This window comes from Nymphalis io, chromosome 20, assembly GCF_905147045.1.
Source record: "Nymphalis io chromosome 20, ilAglIoxx1.1, whole genome shotgun sequence".
NCBI classification, from domain to species: domain Eukaryota; kingdom Metazoa; phylum Arthropoda; class Insecta; order Lepidoptera; family Nymphalidae; genus Nymphalis; species Nymphalis io.
The window spans coordinates 332,765-352,500 of record NC_065907.1 but is presented as its reverse complement, the minus strand read 5'-3'; the positions used below and the strand labels follow the sequence as shown (position 1 = coordinate 352,500).

General features: G+C 32.9%; 5 protein-coding genes across 5 annotated transcripts; 1 reads left to right on the top strand and 4 right to left on the bottom strand.

Moving 5' to 3' along the window:
• Positions 1–152: 152 nt before the first annotated feature.
• LOC126776295 (uncharacterized) lies at positions 153–1,082 on the bottom strand. Its single transcript, XM_050498689.1, has 3 exons — positions 941–1,082; positions 454–816; positions 153–286 (listed from the first exon to the last, which is right to left on the bottom strand). Exons 1-3 carry the CDS (start codon positions 972–974, stop codon positions 183–185), a joined length of 501 nt encoding a protein of 166 aa, XP_050354646.1. The 5' UTR covers positions 975–1,082; the 3' UTR covers positions 153–182.
• Positions 1,083–3,882: 2,800 nt separating this feature from the next.
• On the bottom strand, positions 3,883–4,881 carry LOC126776594 (histidine-rich protein PFHRP-II-like). The gene has a single exon (XM_050499239.1). The coding sequence runs from the start codon at positions 4,879–4,881 to the stop codon at positions 3,883–3,885; it is 999 nt and encodes a 332-aa protein (XP_050355196.1).
• Positions 4,882–9,262: 4,381 nt separating this feature from the next.
• LOC126776279 (uncharacterized) lies at positions 9,263–10,303 on the bottom strand. Its single transcript, XM_050498617.1, has 2 exons — positions 10,076–10,303; positions 9,263–9,997 (listed from the first exon to the last, which is right to left on the bottom strand). Exons 1-2 carry the CDS (start codon positions 10,301–10,303, stop codon positions 9,263–9,265), a joined length of 963 nt encoding a protein of 320 aa, XP_050354574.1.
• Positions 10,304–14,947: 4,644 nt separating this feature from the next.
• On the top strand, positions 14,948–15,892 carry LOC126776461 (uncharacterized). Its single transcript, XM_050498978.1, has one exon. It carries the CDS (start codon positions 15,016–15,018, stop codon positions 15,778–15,780), a length of 765 nt encoding a protein of 254 aa, XP_050354935.1. The 5' UTR covers positions 14,948–15,015; the 3' UTR covers positions 15,781–15,892.
• A 224-nt stretch (positions 15,893–16,116) lies between these two features.
• Positions 16,117–17,599, bottom strand: LOC126776462 (probable serine/threonine-protein kinase clkA). Its single transcript, XM_050498979.1, has one exon. It carries the CDS (start codon positions 17,597–17,599, stop codon positions 16,160–16,162), a length of 1,440 nt encoding a protein of 479 aa, XP_050354936.1. The 3' UTR covers positions 16,117–16,159.
• Positions 17,600–19,736: the final 2,137 nt, after the last annotated feature.

Here is a 19,736-nt window from a genome sequence, read left to right as displayed (position 1 = left end):
TAACGATCTGAATTCTTAAATCGAATCGGAATTCTTACATAAATCGATGTATTGCAGTTAAGACTAGGCATAAGATTGAGGCAGTTTACAGGATTAATCCATTTTTTTAATGTAAATATTAACTTTATGTATTAAAAATAAAAACGAATAAATAATAAACGTATTCAATTAGTTCTTTATTATTAATTATAATACTTAGGGTTAGTGTAATCAATTTCAAATTCTTTGTTATGACGCCGAGATTGAAATTCCCAGGGGCATACATCATTTAAGATTATATTAAAATCTGAAACATTTAGAAATATATGTATAACAAATATATCATAAAATTCCATTTGCATATTGTATCCCTCATCTATCTTCTTTTTTACTGTTTGGTATATAAAAGGGCAAAAGATTTAAAACGCTGTAACTGCTTACGTGTCCAAATATATTTTTTCGACAATTTCTTACCTGTATTAAATCTGCAATTATGTTTTTTTACATCGCAACTATTTTTGAACGTTACAACGTTGCCTGTATTATAATTGCAGGCACAAACAACTGTTGTATCGTTATCATTCAGGCACGACATTATGGAACAACTGTAAGCCTTTTGTGAATTACTATTTATGTCATCTTTATTTACAAATGGCGGGGACATTGCGACACCAAAGCTTTTTCGTCCACTCAGAACAGCATCGGTTTCTGAATCTAGTATAGGTCGCTCATAATGTTTGATAGTGTCTCCAAATTCTGGGAATGAACTATAAATATTTGTGAGAGGTACTGCTTCTGAGCAGTAAATATAATTTATTAATAGGAGTGATATTAACGCTGAAATTATAAGTAGACATTTGATAACATAAACTTTTATTGGAGTTTTGAATATCAATTGAATAATATAAATTTAAAATTGTAATTATCAGAAAAAATAAATTACGATGATAAAAAAACTTACCACTGCTATATATAATATTATATATAATACCCATTATTTTAAATGAGTTTAATGTTTGATGATTATTATTCTATAGCGTTACTCGAACAGTCTTACAATGATTTCTTTTAAATACATTTTATAACAGACATGGATGTTAAGATCAAAGTGAAACGTATTCAATTATTAACGCCTTTATATATGACTGATTAACTATGATTACAAGATTCAATTCTTTAAATAATGCTATAAAAACGATTGCTTGTTAAGTAATAATTGTAATTCATAGAAAACAATACCAAACGATACATTATTTCTAATTCTATCATACAATAATAACTTCGTAATAAATTAGTAAAGGGCAAGTTAGACAGGAAAATAGTTATAATTTAAATAAAAAAATTAAGAAAGATCGTCACTTATTCTTAAATTTGAAATAAGAATCAAATTCTTGAGCATCAGTATATCCTTTAAATTCCTTATTAAGATTAGCTACATCTGAAAAACCTTGTTTTCCGAACAATCCTTTATCATGATCGTGATGGTAATAACCTTTTTGAACACCCGCACCGGCACCTGCTTCAAAACCTAGACCTTTTGCACCAATTTTCTTTATCACACCACTGGTTTCATCTTCTGCATAAAACTCTTTGTCGTTATTGTATTCGTCCTTATGTGAAACTCTATGAAATCCTTTTGATTTTGTGCCCTTTTTGTACTTTCTTTCTTCATTACCAGCAATTCCCACACCTGACGCAGCTATCCCTTTTGCGACAGCGTAAATACTACCATCATCGTAAGTTCCTGCATTATGAATACCGGCTTGTTTGAAAAACTTTTTTATGTCTTCGAGGTTATATTTTGTATTCAACCCTTTACTATCTGAAGTTTTCTTCTTACTTCCGGACGCACTAATTTTAGTTTTGGATCCTTCAGCTTGCTTTGTAGTATCTACCTTCTTATCAGTTGGTTTGAAGAAGTCGTCCAAGGTTCCATCTTGGGACTCATACTTTAGATCCGATATATCGGTGTCCAGATTATCATATTCCAATAAACCCAAATCAACTGGGGATGAATCAGTCCAGCATAGAATTGAAGCCAGTGACAGTAGCAATAACGATAATCTGTTCTGTGTCATGTTCTTATTTTTTGTATGATCAGACGCAATTGAAGTAGGTTACGACACTGACATACATGCGATCTGTTTAGTTTATATAGCCTTTGTTCCTAATTCGTGTACAAGGGTAAGTTTTTTCCTCAAAAATCCTTATTTCTGGTTCCACGCGGTTGCATCTTAATTGATTTAGCTTGTCGGCTCGCTGACATGGATCTGTCAAGGCTTATAAGTAGTTAAATAATAAAAAATATTACGCATATTGTTTTTATTCCTTAACACATTTAATAAAATAAAAATAAATAAAATTAAAAACATTTTAGAGCCGGTTTTTGTTGTATTCAAATAATAATAATTATTATTTTATTACCAGTTGATACTAATTACAATTGCGGTCAATTATTATCGTATGTGTACTATAAGTAATCATTCTGGATAAATATTTTTTTTCTCTTATAATTGCTAATAGAAGGTCTATAAATACTTATTAATTACGTTTATTACATACCAATGTAATTATAACAACCTAGTATAATAACAAAACTTATTATAATTAGTTAGCGTTGGCAGAAGAAGAGCCTTTTATATTTTTTTAAGATATATGTATTTTAACTTTGTATAAAAATGTAACTATTTGATGTTAATATTATATAAATGAATTTATTTATTTATTAGTTTTGTTTACAATTCTTAAACAAGCCCTGAATTCCAAACTAGCTTTCCGCTGTGATTATACAATATGATTGAAGATGTCCATGTTTTTTTTTTCAAATGGCAAAGCTACTAGTTTTAATGATATAAACTTGCTTGCTTTGGGAAAATATATAGCAATAATAATAATATACATAAAATATAAATATAATAATAATATATAAAATATATAATTTTAAAATTTAATTAATTTTAGCAAAAGATGCTATTAATAAATCAATAACATTTAGATCTAAAATAAAATGAGTAACGGCTTACTAATCGATTTAAAATCAATTGATTTCCAAAATATTTGAAGGCCATCATTAAATATCTTCTTTCAAGCTTGAACTGTAAAATTAATTATGAGGTATAACTTTAAACTGCAAATATCAATGATATATAAGCCAACGGATTTGAATTTATAAATTACTTATTACACAGAATCAATTAGTTTACAGAAACCTCAATAAATATTTATTTAAAAAAGTACTAACTATAATTTTCTATGCTAGGACACAAGGCAAAAATTTTCTCTGTTAGGATCTTTTAGGAAATAAGAGAGTAGAAATCGCAATTTTCTCATAGTTGTACCCTTTATTACGCGATTTATTGACTTATACGGTATACGCGATTTTTTATTTTAATTCAAATATCATATTTATTGTAGGTCACTTTTAAAAAAAGTTGTTGATGAATTGTTAATAACCTTATTTATTTTAATTATTCTATATATTGGCAGAAACTAAGAAATTCTATATTAATAATACTAACTATAAATGTAAATTTATTTTTTATACAAAAAAAAAGGTGCATGATGGAATGCTTATCCTTTTTTCTAAGTAAGAAAAATCAATAAAATCATTTGATTTGTTACAAATAAATCGTTTAACTTTTGATTTAGTATTAATGATTATTTATTGTAATAAAAAAAAATGTCGTAATCTTTTAATTAATTTTAAATTAGGCGAATAGATTCGATAGTCATTGTTCTGACTGTCTTATTACTTAGTTGAAATGAAAATTATATTGTTCAATTCATTATTTTTTTATTTACATTTGTGCAATACAAAAATATTTACAGCTTTATCGAGTATCAAACATAACAAAATAATCAAGCAATAAATTAATCAACATTTATCTAAATTATGTTAAGATTTCATTCTTCGTCATCGTGCTTGTCGTCTTCTTCGTAATCACCATCAGCTCCACCAAATGCATATTCCTTCTCCTGGCTGCCACCCGCCTTTTTCCCGTAGTCCTCATGGTGCTTGTAATGACTGTCTGCGCCTTCCTCAGCGGAATGTCCTTCATCCGCTTCGTCCACTACACCCTTAGCATGGAATCCAGATTTACCGAAACCGCCCTTGTTAAAGCCCGAGTCGCTGTGACCTCCTTTCTTATGACCGCCAGCTTCGGATCCGTGATGAGCGTCTTGGGAACCGTGCTTCTTGAAGTTACCACTGTTGTCAGCTACATCGTAGAAGTCGTGGTCTTTCTTAAACTCATCCTTATGGAACACCTTGTGGTAACCGGTGACTTCTTCACCCTTGCTGAAATGTTTCTTATGACCATGATCTCCTCCTTTGTAACTCTCTCCGGCTTCGTGATGTTTTCCATGAGCGTCTGCTTCGTCATGGTGCTCGCCCTTTTCTCCTTTAGCTTCCTGGAAGTAACCTTCCTTATGCTCCTTGCCGTACTTGCCAGCTACTCCTTTGGCATGATGATCTTGGCTGTGATAACCCTTGGTACCTTTTTCGCCTTTGGCAGCATGATGTTCTTCACCATAAGCACTGCCACCACCAGCTTCATGACCGATGCTATGCCCGGCTAGTTCCTCCTCGCTGCTTTCTTCAGACCCCTCATCAGAGCTCTCGTCATCATCTTCTGCATCTTCTATAATGATGGGCTTAGCGGCTACATATGGCAACGGGATCGGCGCCAAGTCGTAGGCCTCGACCGCTTTCAATGGTTGGCCGATAGGTAAAGGAGGCGCAAATGCTTGTGGCTGCTGGTAGCCATGCGCTCCAACATGGATGAGGCTGGCCGGACCGTCATTATCGCTTCGGTAAATATAGCTCGTGGCTGGAGCGACGTATCCGATCTGGATGGCCGACACACAGGCCACCACACATAGTAGGCTGATTGCTGTGTTCATGTTGAGATGTTTCCTGTTCAGCTGGCTGTGCTGTAATAATTTGCTAACCCCGTTGCCCAATATTTATATCTGGGCTAGAGACAAAAGAAGGTCCGTGAGTGTTCCACTGAAACCTTTCTCGTAGCCATGTAACAGTTTATTTCTCACGAGGTTATAGGTGACAAAGACTTCGTTAATGAAAAATTTGCTTATTGAGTAACGTAATGCGAGCGCCGACCGCAGGCGACTGGCGTGAAAAGTTTTTTGTCCGTAATTGAGCCTACGATGATATAACACAATCATTTGCTTGAATTATCGATCTCGAGTTAAAATATTTGGATTTAAGGATTGTTTGGATATGTTTTTAATTCTGATCGTCAAGAAGACTTATATGAAGCAACATACATAGATGATGTTTTCACGTTTATGTAAACTTATCCGCGGTTATAAATTATCATTGTTATCAGCGTACAGTTAAGGCTCTAGGAGAATCCAATATTTTCCGAAATAAATTTGAAATCATGTAATGAAGACTTGACCCTTTCATAACAGCTAGTGATTCACTATGCTTTGACATTGAATTTTGGTGCACTTCAAAAGGGTCGCCGACAATTGTGATCGAATATATTATTGATTTCAGGAAATATTTAAGAACGCTCGGTCATTCACCGATTCTTTGATAGAATATTATTAAATTTATTAAGACTTTAAATTTAATTTCAAACAAAGCTTTTATTAAAATAAAATATGCATAGCTTTTTATTATTATTATGAGATGATCGATGTGTGCCGTAAGTTTTGATACGAATATATTAGATCTTTGCCTTCACGTTCCCAGTCCCAGTAGTGCACTGGGACTGGGAACATGCTAAATACTTTTAACGAATTGAAATTAAATTTACATTCATTATTTACATAAATAATTTATATTTGGATGCTAGTAACACCAAAGAGTTAAAGAAGTGATTGTTACACCTCGCTGCAAGCGTTAAGGCTCCTTTTAAAAAGTAAATTAGTGTGTACATGTCCCATTGCTGACTAAAAGCCTCCTCTCCTGGTGCGAAGAAGGCTTATATCTATACCCATATATATCCATTACGCGGCTTGACTGCCAGTTAGTACTAGATACATGGGTCAGTATTAGTTACATACATGGGTCAGATATTCTTCCGAGGTATGGAAATTTATATAACTGAGAACCTTTTACTTTTTCGAAGTCGGTTAAACATAATTAAACATGAAAACTCAATGGCACTTGTTAGTATTTGAACCTACGATCTTCGGTTAATACCTATATATTCTCTTTACTGTGTCATCATGGTTATACGGGCACCTTTGCATGTTTTATACTTCATTGTTATTCCTTCTTAGAATCCTTTATAAATAACATTAAAGTAATTTACTTTAAAAAAACCTGTAATATGTATAACTTCGGGTGTATTAAATAGCAAAAGTAAAAGTGTCTGCGAGCTCTAATTACAGAATCCCTTGCCCAGGAAAGGTTAACGAATGACTTGACAAATAGCTACTTCCCAAAAAATGGACAAACCGATGATATTATTTCAATATAATAATAAACAACGATGCACTTGACATTATTAATAAAAAGTTAATCGTGTAATCCGTTATATTCACACATTAATTGATAAGGAAGTAAATTAATATATAGGTACGACTACAGAAGAGGCAATAGGTAACTATGATTTGTTGAAAAATAAAGAAAAAAATTCAATATTTAAATATACGTTATTGTTTAATTTAGTAGTTAGTCTCTAACAAAAATGAGAATCATCCATTTTATCACTTCATACATGTAATAATCATATACAATAATTAAATTTTATTAATTATTTTTTTCTTATTTACATAAAGAAAAATAAAAATAGCTACTGTACAAATCATGACCGTGTGGAATTATGACAATAATGCTAATAGCATTTCGCATTTCGACAAAAAAATAACCAGCCCTCCTGTCGCCAGCAATAGAGGCAGTAAGACGAGGCGTTATATTTTTAACAAAAGTTTTTGCACTATTACTTTCAAAATTATTTCTTTGTTCGTTTGCAGTTGATACGTTTGGACCTTGGAGTTTAATTATATAATAATAAATGTATTTATCCCATATGAAAATCAATACAAAAAACAAAATTCAAGTGTCTGTCTGCGATTTCAACATAACTGCCTTTTTTAAGTTGATATGGCTGTTTGCGAGTTACCAAACCGAAAACAGCATTTTCTAGACTACCGCTACTACCAAATAATTTGATTATTTTTTACATATGTATAATTCAAATAGGTATTATGTACAATTTTTTTGCTAGCCAACGAATATAACTTCAATTTTTTTTTATCATTTACCTACCTGTGTATAAAATCTTGTACAAACTAATATAAACATTTTTTTTCAAATTTATTACAGGAAGAATGTATTGGCTGTCGGATTGCATAGTTTTATTATAAATTCTTTCATACTTTCATTCCCATGCGCCTGCTCGTTCAATATTTGAGACAGAAAGTGGATATCATAAAAAATGCAACGTATTATGTATGTTTATTACGTGTTTTAATACTATTAGTCAATACGTACATAGACATTCTTTACAAAAATGAGACGTCTATAATTACCACATTTAAAACGATTACAGGTTCGGTCAAGGTCAGGTCACGCTTCGATAAGCAGACACCTCGAATAACTGCTCTTGTTAAGTATTTGATCATATTTGGTGATTTTATTATACGATTTATTGTATCTGAATGATGCCTGTCATCAATCGAATCGAAAAGGATTAATCGAAAGTGTGATTAGCTTCTTTATGTCGTAGTCCAGACAATATTTAAATCGTCCAATGAGACAACTATCCTTTTGTTGTAGCTTTACTAGCTTAAGCCAAGGCCGAACCGGGTAAGCACCACTGAATTTTCATGTGCTTAATTTGTATGTATAATTCACCTCGCGCTTCTTTGTGACGGAAAACATAGTGAGGAAACCTGCATGTGTCTAATTTCACTGAATTTCCGCCACATGTGTATTCGACAAACCCACATAGAAGCAGCGTGGGGGAATAAGCTCCAACTCTCTTCACTTCTCCCAACTTCTCCTCAAAAAAGCAATGGAGGTTTTAGCCCAGCAGTGGGACATTCACAGACTGTAACATTTATATTACAAGCTTAAAAAAAAGCCCGAACCTCCAGGCTTAAGATTGTGTAATTATTATCAATGTAAATTTTAATTTAGCTTTATTAGTTTTAAATTGAAGTTGAACAAAGAATAGACAAATAAATCGAAGTTAACCTTACAACAGTTGTTTTCAATTTCACAATAAGCTATGCTTAATTAGTGTTATCAATTAATGAAAGACTAATTAGACGTGAAAATATCTGTTACACTATTTTCTTTGTATTTCTTATACTTTACACAAGTGCACATACATAGTACATAATGTTAATAAAATAAATCAAATAAAAAAAAAACAAATCAACTATGACATCGTTAAACATAACCTTTTTAAAATGAATCTATCGAGAGACCGGTTAATGATTTCGATTAATAGTTATATATAATTTCCACGTAAGATTCAGCAATCATTAATACCTTGTTATTTATATCATATATATCGTAGTACATAATAGTAGCCTATATTTAAAAGAACATTTTTTATTTAGATTAAGTAAAGATTGCGGATTTTTGATACAGCTGATGGATATATTTTTAAATACAAGACAGAAGTTCGCCATGCCCTCGCTCATATGGGTACTTAAAATAGGGTAAGTATGTTTTAACGCTATCAGAACCGAAATTTTTATGAATTTAAGATGTTCTGGGAGCAAATTCTAACTAGGTTATATCTATGCGAGGTTGGGTACATAAAAAGTTTTTGAGTTTTTCTGTTAGCAGCCCGTAATTTGGAAATTGGCTGCGTTTTCAATACCGTGTATCGGAAAGCACATGAAAGACGTTGGTCCTGTGTCTGAGCACATTCCCATCGAGTCGGTTCTGCCTTCCTATTGGATAATTACAGAGAAGGCAATAGCAGGTGCCCTGAGTTTGCGTAAACCTTTGTGTCATATAATATACCGTAGTTTAGTTTCTCTTGAAGGCTGCCATGGCCGATAACGGTCATTATGATACCGTCAATTACGTTCTAGATATAGTGGCCGAAAAAAACTATTATTTCCTACAAAATTGTTGTATAAATTAGTAAAGTTTTATAGATAATTCATTTAATAACATGTGTGTGTTGGTATAAGAATTTATTGATATAAATTATATAAGGTTTAGTTTTGATAACGATTGAGAAAAAAGTAAATTCGTAAATAGGTTTTAGATTATCTTTATCTAATAATAAATTAAATATTTACAAAAGTTAACAAAACTATAACAAATATCTTTAAAACGCCATCATCAATGCTTAATCTTGAAGCCGTAGCCTCGGCTTGCAATCTGTCCGACCTTTGATCCATAATCTCCATGTTTTTCACTAGATGATTTTTTTTCTTCTGAGGAATGGTCAGAATCTGCTTCTGTTCCTGAACCTTCATCATGGTGCCCGCTTCTTCCAAAGTCGACTTCATGTCTTGATTCGTGAGAACCATCTTTATCATATCCTCTGTCTTGTTCTCCGTGATATTTATGTCCGTTTGCAAATTTATGGAAACCGATTTTGTCTTTGTTGTCATAAATCTGATGGTCTTTTTGGCGTTGGTTGTCATCTTTATCGAAGACTTTATAAAATCCGTGGGCATCTGCCTTGTCGAGAGAAGATTTCTTTCCATCCTCTTCGTTTTGATTATGTCCGTTGTGTTTTTCATGAACTTTGGTTTCGTCTCCCTTACGATCACTGCCTGAATAGGCATAACTTTCATATTTTTCGTTGTGATAGTCTCCAGCTTTACCGTCTCCATAGCGCTGTTTTTTATTATATCCTTTAAATCCTTCGTCATCATGTTTATTATCTCCTTCGTATCCACTATATAGTCCATCACCAAAATGACTCAAACTACGTAGGTAATCGTCATAGGCTTTACTGTCACCATAATGCGAAGTATATTCATCAAAGATCTTCTTGTAATCGTCATCAGCTATACCGTCAACGTGATCTTCCTGTTTCTCTTTTACAGGAATTATACGTTCTTCACTCTGTGACTCTGATTTTTTTTCGTCTTCTTCCTCTGCCTTAAGAAGCCCCTTTGAGACTGGAATCGGTGCGGCAAAAGCTTTCGGTTGTTCGTAAAGCTTAGCTAATTGTTCCATGATTTCACTTTCACCCATTTCGATTACACTTTCTTTTCCATCGTTTTTCTTTTTGTATATGTAGCCTGAGGCGGCAGGTTGAAGGTCAGATCCGGTAGTGCGGACCATCACCATGCGTTCAACGGTCTCCCGCATTTCCATGCAGGAGCCGCAAGCGGCGACAACTAGTATAAGAGCAAGGCGACTCAGCATATTCCCCGAGCCTCTCTCGTAGCAATGACAGCAAAATACAAGAGAAACCCTTATATAGCTAATATAAGAACATCGAACGTTGACATTCATGAACGCGCTCTCGAGATTGAGCAACACTGTTCTGTGTCAATGATAATGAAAAACCCTGTGTAATTTGTACGGTGCATTGGCGCGCGTTTATTAGGCGAGTGCAACAAAAAATAAACATTTTGCTATGCAGCCATTTTGACGAAGGGCGTCCGTTGATCGTGCGATATAAATATTATTGTTAATATTAATAACTAGACCTTTTACCCGACCTCATTGAAGTCTCGATGTCAAATGTACATAGCTTCGTTTTATGTTTGTATATGTCCACTTAGAGCTGAACGATGTTATGTTTTTTTGTCCTCGTGACTTTGTTTGTTATGCTTGTATAAGCACTGGCGAGAATCGATTTTAGTAAAAGATTATATTTTTATATACAGTAACAGCCTGTTAATCTCCTACTGCCGCGCTAAGGCCTCCTCTCCCTTTTGAGGAGAAGGTTTGGAGCTTATTCTACCACGCTGCTCACACATACAACTAGAGGTAGAATACACATGTGGCAGAATTTCAATGAAATTAGACACATGCAGATTTCCTCACGATGTTTTCCTTGACTGCTCACCTTCAAGCACGAGATGTATTATAAACACAAATTAAGTACATGAAAATTAAGTGGTGCTTGGACCCATGATCATCGGTTAAGATTCATTTTTATATTTTATTTTTATGTACGCGTATTAATTATGTATTTCTATGTAAAATAAAGTAGCATTCAGAATTTATAATATTAAATGCGGTTGGTTTAATAACATTCAGACGAGCCTAGGAATCCACAATCCTATGAAGACCTATACAATATTCTACAAAAAGTTTTTTCTTATGTATAATATAACTCAGGAAGGATATTATAAAATTGTAACGCTTGAATTTCGATTTAAAGTGTCTGAAAAAAATATACTAGTTCAAACTACTAAAATCAAAATAATTGAAAGATACACCGAAGGCACGGAGAACACGTCTGTGTCGATAAATAAATAATTATTAAATATTGACTTCCTACATTTATATTTATTTACGTCACTATTCACTCTCTCTCGGGACTATTATTATATTTTTTCAATAGTATACGTATAATGTAGCATGAAATGATGACGCAAAACATGAAACAATAACATATTTCTAAACTATAATTTTATAATTTAATCTTAGAAACTATGTACAGACATTTTTATAATATACAAATTTGAAATAAAAAGAAAGAACAAAATACACATTACAAATTTAAAGCAAAAACACGCCGTCTAAAAGATTGTCCTGTGGCATTGTACCCAAAACGCTGGCACTATTGTCTCTCTGCACCGCTAGACTCAGCTTTTGGGCTAAATAAGCGCCAGCTCTTGGGGCACTAGAAGTGTGCACCAGTTTCGTGGAAAGATCTTTTATAATTTTTTTTGTATCGGATTACCATGGACCTTATGTTTCAAAACCCAGCCCCGCAAATTCATATCCGTTGGATAAAAGTGAATATTAGCGGCGGTTGAGTATTTGCTATCACTAGCTTTACGAGACGTATTCTTGATATGAGATACTGCCAGCGTATCTACGCAAGTTGCATCCCACACAAGAACACGTCCCATCGACCATGGCACTAATGTTGTTCCATCGGGTCCCTTGCCATCATCTCTGTCTAAGCCATTTGTTTTTACAATAACTATGTTATTACTAAAATAAATTCAGATCTTATGCTTATATTCTACAATCATGCCCGGGCGGATGTCACTATAGGCCGAGTATGCTCAGGTCTATGCGGTAAAATTAATTATATAAACTTGGTTGGTAAACTTTATACTTAGGAGTTACGCCAGTAAATCCACGCTTAAAAACATGATCATATGAGCTCACAAATAAATACTAATTTAATACTTTTACATCTTTATTTTTTTCGTGATTTTCAGGCAGTAGGGGGTGGCAAACTCCCAAAGGCCTAGGACAGCGAAAGCATGTAATCGGAACCTGTCTATATTAGACTATCTGGTCGTTGTTGGATTATGACATAGAGACTTATGCCCAGCAACATTCGATTACAGTAGATGATTAATCTATTTATATATTCATAACAACAAATAGCTAACTAGCTGATTAATAAATTTTACTAAGAGTTTTCTATGACTATACAACCATATTTTATAATACATTGTTTTGTTGACTCTTGTTCTAGATGTGAGTAATCCAATAAAAACACAAAAAAAAACAACTGTTTCCCTTAACATTGACAATATAACTATTCTTTATGAAAAGTCCTTTTGGAATTCAAATATATATAATGAATCAAAACGGTCACGTGTCGTGTAAGGGTTACAACTTAGAACGTCACGGTAGCATGCGCAAGCGATTCCGGGACGCCCCTCCTTAAAACAGAAAGGGTACCGCTGGTTTTTTAGTGGGTGTTCCGATGTTCGTGGCGCACTCGGCGTCTTGGACACATACCCCACATACCCCACATAAAAAAGGGTTACAATTTACCATCGTTGCCTATGTGCTCAAGTCAAGTAAAGGAACCACCCCATCTAAACATGTGCCTCGCGAACAGTATACAGTTGAAACATATATTATCTATACTAATATTATAAATACGAAAGTAACTCCGTGTGTCTGTGACGTTCTGACAGCTAAACAACGGAACCGATTTTGATGAAATTTGGTACAAAGCAAGCTTGAACCCAAGGAAGGACTTAAGAACATTAGATAATACTAAAATAGTTTATTTTTAATAAGAAATTAATTAAAATCAAATTCATTTTTAATTACTTATCTGTCTCTAAAAACAGCATAATTTTTCATGTTATGATTTCTTCTATCAGTGTGTTTGTAGTTGGTAACACTATTGTAAAAATCGTGTAATGAATCCTGATCATAGCTTCTAACTTCTCCTGATAATATTCTATCAGGTTCATTGAAGTTCTCATGATTCATAACATAAAAAGCATACGGTTTATTCTTAGCTTTTGTTTTAATATTGTACCTTACATTTCTTGCAGGTTCAAAACTATTCAGGTTTCTATCGCGCTTTTTTTCATTATGTTTTGCTAAATGTAAGCCTTGTTGAAATTGCTTTACACCTCCATTGAAGGATACGAATTTGTCACTTTCCTTAGTAATAGAGTTCTGTGAATAATTCTTCTCTATGCCAGCAATGTCTGTTCTTCTATTTTCATCCTGTTTCAGTAAATTTATATTGGATCGTTGTTGAGACTCACTCAAACCAGACGTTCTTTTCGCATTTCGATCTTTATTTGTTTTTGTTATGAGAGGAGTCCTTTCTTCATTATTTGAAATTTGTGTTTTTTTGTGCTCAGGTGAATTAGCCTTAATATTGCCATTATTGATACCTTTTTTATTATTATCAGAAGCTATTTGAAACTTGTAATGGTTTATTTTAACATTTTGTTGATTTTCATGATGCATACTGGTGTCCCGTTCTTTGGTTGGAGCATAGTTCATTTCATCATAAGGCATTGTAATTTCATTTCTGTATGTAGTTGTTTTAAAATTGTTACTATCGTCATAAAATTTATTTTTCATCTTTCTTGGACTATTTATAACATTAACTTCTGACGTTTTTAGCTGACGATGATTGATGGAAGATATGTCATTTAATATAATTGGGATGAGAGTATTCATTGACACATCAGCGAATGTACTCGGCAAGGGTTTCTGCATTTTAAAATGTGAGTCCACTGTGCGCTCGTTCAACAATTTCAGATTTTGATTATTGCGTGCCTTGTAGAATTTTTTATGTGGAGGCATTCGATTTCTTCCAAAATCTTGACCATCGTTAGCAGCAGACAGGTAACCATTAGGATTATCATCAAAAATATAATGCATGAACACTGGAGACACCAAGAGGAAGCAAACAATTGAACCAATATACTTGAACATATTGTTCGTGAGGCCGGTTTAACGGCGTATAGATCTCACATCGTTCTTATATGCTTTCTTTCAGTTTGTTTACTGAGGCGGTGGTGGTTTGTAAATAAACAATTACTTTAAACAATGTGTTTCACTATATCAACACAACTTAAGACAGAAAATAACAATATTATAAATAAATTAAAAAAAATGAACCAATCACCCGATTAGTGATATAGAATTATAACTACAACAAAACAATTAAGAAGAAAAGTTCTCACAGTGTTAGTGACACTTTTTGTGGGCTTGTTGCATTCTGTTTTTGTAGATATTTTGTTATGGTCGAGTTTACTAATGTAGCACCAAAAAAGGACTAAACAAGGAACAGGAAAACCTTACTTTTAGTTGGAATTGCAGTCAAAGTTTGTTTAACGATATTCACTTAATAATATACGAATGTTTTTAAAAAAGGAAATTACTTTAAATGCAACAATGTAGTTAATGATAACATAAGACATTGTTATCAAAACAAACTCGCGCGTTAATCAAATCAAATTCTCATGACAAATATGTTTAACTTCATTTATAATAGCTGTACAGACAATAATTAAAACATCTTACTGTTTACATTCAATTTCAAACAATGTGACACCGCTAGTCGAAGATTAACAGAGCTACTATTAACAATGAAAGTTTTTGCAATAACTTTATTAAGCGCTTTGGTAATTATTGCGTCTCAAGCTAAATTAATCGTGGAAGAAAAGGGGAAACTAAATATGAATAAATCACACGAGATCAAGAGAGAAAATATATCTAGGCAAGAGAAAATTCTTCGTGATTTTTTTAATTCTTATAACGGCAAAATTCGGAGGCCGCGAGAATTCGACAAGAAGTTAAAGGAGCGTGATAATATTACCGAATCGAAATCGACAATTGATCCAAAAGTAGTGCTTGTAAAGAAGCCCATACCTAAGTTTACTGATACTGAGAGTAGTGAAGAGGATTATCAAATAAAAATGAAATATCCCGTTAAATATTCAGATTCCATGGAACACGAAGATGACGATTTTAACCTTGATGATTACGACTTTGATATTCATCATGATGACTTTGCTGGGAGAGGCAAGCCTTTAGAACCGAGAACGAAAATAAAGTTGATTGAGAGACGTTCACAACTAGAAGAAGGCGACGCAAGACCTAAGTCCCAATTAAATCAGAATAAACTAATTATGCCACGAAAAGTTAGCCAGGTCTCCAACAAAGTTGCTCGAAAAGCCGTTCACTTGATAAAAATTGATGATTATGATGATGTTTCAACTAGTACTGAAGCACCTCGAAAGAAGAGTAGAACCAGTGATGATGACATGAGTAGCGAGAACGAAGACACTAAGGAATACGAAAGTCAGGGCTCAGTGCGCACAGTGAGATCACTTTTGTCTTACAGTAACTATATCGATAAGCTTAATGAAAAATCAACCGCCTTGGTGTCGAAAATATTAGGCTATCTCCCGATATTCCCCCAAGTACCTCCAAAAAACTAGACATGGTACCAATTACTGAACAAATAAATAGTTGATTATTTGCTACATATGTCTATATTATATTTTATAAGGTAGTGTCTTAAAAAATTTTACAAGTTTTTTGTCCATTTTATGAATCACGTGTTATTTTTGAGTACACTGTAAAATAAACGCTTTTATTGTTTTATTTATATTTATTTTACAAAAACATATAAAATTTAATACAACAAACTATTTATTTCGATTTTGCTAAATGCATTTACAATACACAAAACTACAAATGTAATAGATTTCCTTTTATCACAATTTTCATATCGAATCCGGTAGTTTAGATTGCGCCATAAAATATTCATTTTCAAAAGTATTATTAAATAAAAACTCATCGCATCATTGAAATCAGTTAAATATTGAAATAATCGGCGTTGTTACTAAAGGCGGCATTTTTAACTAAATCTCTATACTGGTTATAATTATTCTCAATCCCTTTATGCCGTTGTTTCTCGGCACGTTTCTCGTCAAAATTGTGGTTTACAATATTTTCTGCTTTGTTTAGTTTATTTTGATTATTTCCTAACGCCGCTGCCGCTTGTGAGCGTAAAAGAGCATCCGACCCACCAACACGTACTTTAGATTCACCGTTTTCTTCTTTATTAAAACTATTATTGTTATCGTCAAAGAACTCATCGTGTTCTTGATATTCATCTTTATGGTAAACTTTTCGAAATCCTTTCTTTTTTCCACCTTTATTGGTGTTATTTTTAATAGAATACTTAGCAACTTTGTTGTGATCTTCTGATCCAAATCTGTTCGTAAAGGCATCAGCGAAATCTTTAAACCCTCTATAGTTATGATCATTTTCCTTGTAGTCTCCAGTATAGCTGTATTTGTTATCTTTACCATTTTCATTACTTTCTGATTCATGATCGCTATCGTAGTTTTTTCCGTTACTCGTTTCTTGTAATGTGTCACGACCATGTGAAAAATCTGAACGATATTCTGGTTTGTTGTCGTTAAGACGTCTTACACGCTTAGAAGAATCATAAATGTCTTTAAATGGTATCTTATGTTCCCATGGAACTCCTTTGAAATGCAATGGATCATCATCATATGTGTGATCGAAGTAATCATTAAGAACGTATGAGAAAAACGGCTGGTTTCCATAATTAGGATTATCAGTAGTGAAAATGTTCATATCATTATAACCAGAATACTTTTGAGTATCAGGTACGTCTTCTTCCACATTCTCATAGACGGGAATAATTTTATCAACTCCCGGAGATATGAAACGTTTATCTTTTGCCTTTTCGTATTCAATGTTAACATTCATTGGCTCATATTCGTAGAGACTGTGGTAAAAGTAAGGCCAGCCATAATAGTTTCTGGAATCCGTTCTGATATCTTCATCGTCAGTATGGAAGTCTTGGTTTACATCATCAGGATGAAAGTATTGGTTTGTTTCGATATTACTCGAAGCTTCGTATAGATTCTCAGCTCTTTCAGACATGGAATCGTGTATATCTTTTCTTGATTGTGGAGGTCCTTTACTTTTATTGTTATATGTACTAACGTCGCACGCCGTGCACTTTTCTTTAATTTTATTTTCATCTAATTTCAATGAACTGTCAATTTCATCATCTGCTTTCGTCTTCGATCGATCGTTTATTTTATTATAGAACGAAGAAAACTTAACCGGTTCGTCATTAACTTGAGTGTAAACGTAACCAGCTTTAACTGGTGGTAAATTTGGTCTTGTTTTACGTGAAATATAAAAATGTTGAACTGTTTGTATCTCGAAGCACGCGCGCGTTATCAAACACAATAAGATGAATATGCGTCTCATCGCGACTTCATGTAACACTCTCACGATGTTTTGTTTGTACTGGAAATTGATTCTCTATTGATGTTTATTTCAACTGTTTATATCACCCCACTGCTGCGTTCATTGTTTTAAGACAATAGCTTTACGAGCGGTCAAATAATTTAGAAATGTCCTGTGTGTCGGGTCAATGAACAGGTCGATTATAGCTATATACTCTATAATATAACATAGGGGCTGCACTGCAAGATATAGTGTTAAAAATGTGGATATAATTATCAATGCGAAATAATTTTAATAAATATTTACACTAGATAGGTACTTGATAAGTGGTCGCATGTTGAATTATTTTAAAATCACATAATCACGTTGAACATATTATGTACAACTGTACATAATATGTTCTGTTTAACTTATAAAATGTTATTTTGAGGAGTTATCATTTTTATATTTACGAATATATTTCATATTTCGTGTTAAAAAAGTCACAATTACTGTTCTTATATTCTAAATTACATCATAATTATACCGTTAATTTTTTTTTGGTGTATAGTTATTATCTATGAATAGAATTTAGTTAAAGTACGAAGCGTTGAAATGATATTTTTAAATAATAACTTTATTTATAGTTAAGTAGCTTGACGTTACTATTGTCTTATTATCTATTGATGCCTGATGATACTGTAATATGTTAGAAAACTATTAGCCACAAATGCCGACGACTGTAAATAGATCGTACCAATCAACATAAACAATACAAACCAAAATAAGCAATTCAGGTTATATACATAAGTTAGCAGATACCTACTACATGATATGGGAATAAAGCCAAACCGACTCTCTCAACTCAAAAACAGTGATTATCAATTATAATTTGTATGTTAGTAATTCATAATAGGTAAGTAATAATTACTAACAAGGTCATTACATTTTAATACTATTTTAATTAATTCTTTTACTATTTCCACGTTTCTCTTTCGGTCTGTAAAAAAGCCGTCAAATTAAAATTTCTACGTGTTATTCTAACTGATATAGGCGGTTAATTGCCGACGGTGACCTTCGATTCGGTCTGGTGCATTATTGATTACTATGTAGCAATTTTCGTAAGAGAATCTATTGTCTGACGCCCACATCAATGGACAATAAGTGTATTAGGAAACAGGGGAATTTTAAATATTTAAATATCGCAATATAAATCGCGATTATGAGTTTTATAAAGTAACAATCCGAATGTAAATGTCCAACAGCCTACTCTCCTTTTTTAACAAAAGGTGGATCTACATACATTATTATATAATACTGCCACCTCGAATTTAAGATATGTTAGAGTCTACATTAACGCACGGAATAAATTATAAACACAAATTAATCACAAGGCAAGCACTTTGATTTGAATCCGCGATAGTCGATTACGATCTACGTGTTCTATCCATCGAGCCATCTTAGCTGTTTCGTACTTTAAGTGAAGTCAATTTAAAAAAAACGTCAATCAGATTTTTAATTATATCCATATAATTTTATAATTCCTTTAAATTATATTTCACCGTGTGTGTGAATTATATAAAAAAATTATATAATTTACTTTGTATTTTTAACCTCTTTATTATATACTTTAGAACTAACAGGTTAATGGCGCAGTACACACCCAATTACACTTTTATGAAAAACACACACACTGCACAATAAGACGATCCAAACTTGAAGTGTCAAACGTTAGAACCATCTATGGGAACAGGTATACCTATAATGTTGGAAGTGCAAATCTACAATAAGTTGCCCGATGTATTTGTAAACAGTGAAAGTTTCCTATATTTAAGACTTATAGTAACAGCCGGTGAGTGGCCCACTGCTGGGCTAAGGCCTCCTCTACCTTTTTGAGGAGAAGGTTAGGAGCTTTGGAGGAATTCCACTATATAATATATTCTATTACTACCCTCATCTATTTTAAGTTTCTAACTATTTATTATATTGTACTTTTCGAGATACTTATTCAAACGATATTAATGTATATGAGGAATAAGTCTTTAAGCCGAAATTTTAAACTAAGTTGTCGGTTCAAAGCTAATACGAAAGCACCACTGAATATTAATTTGCCTAATTTGTTTATAATTAATATCGTGCGCGAAAACATCAGAAAATAATGTGAGGAAATGTCCACATA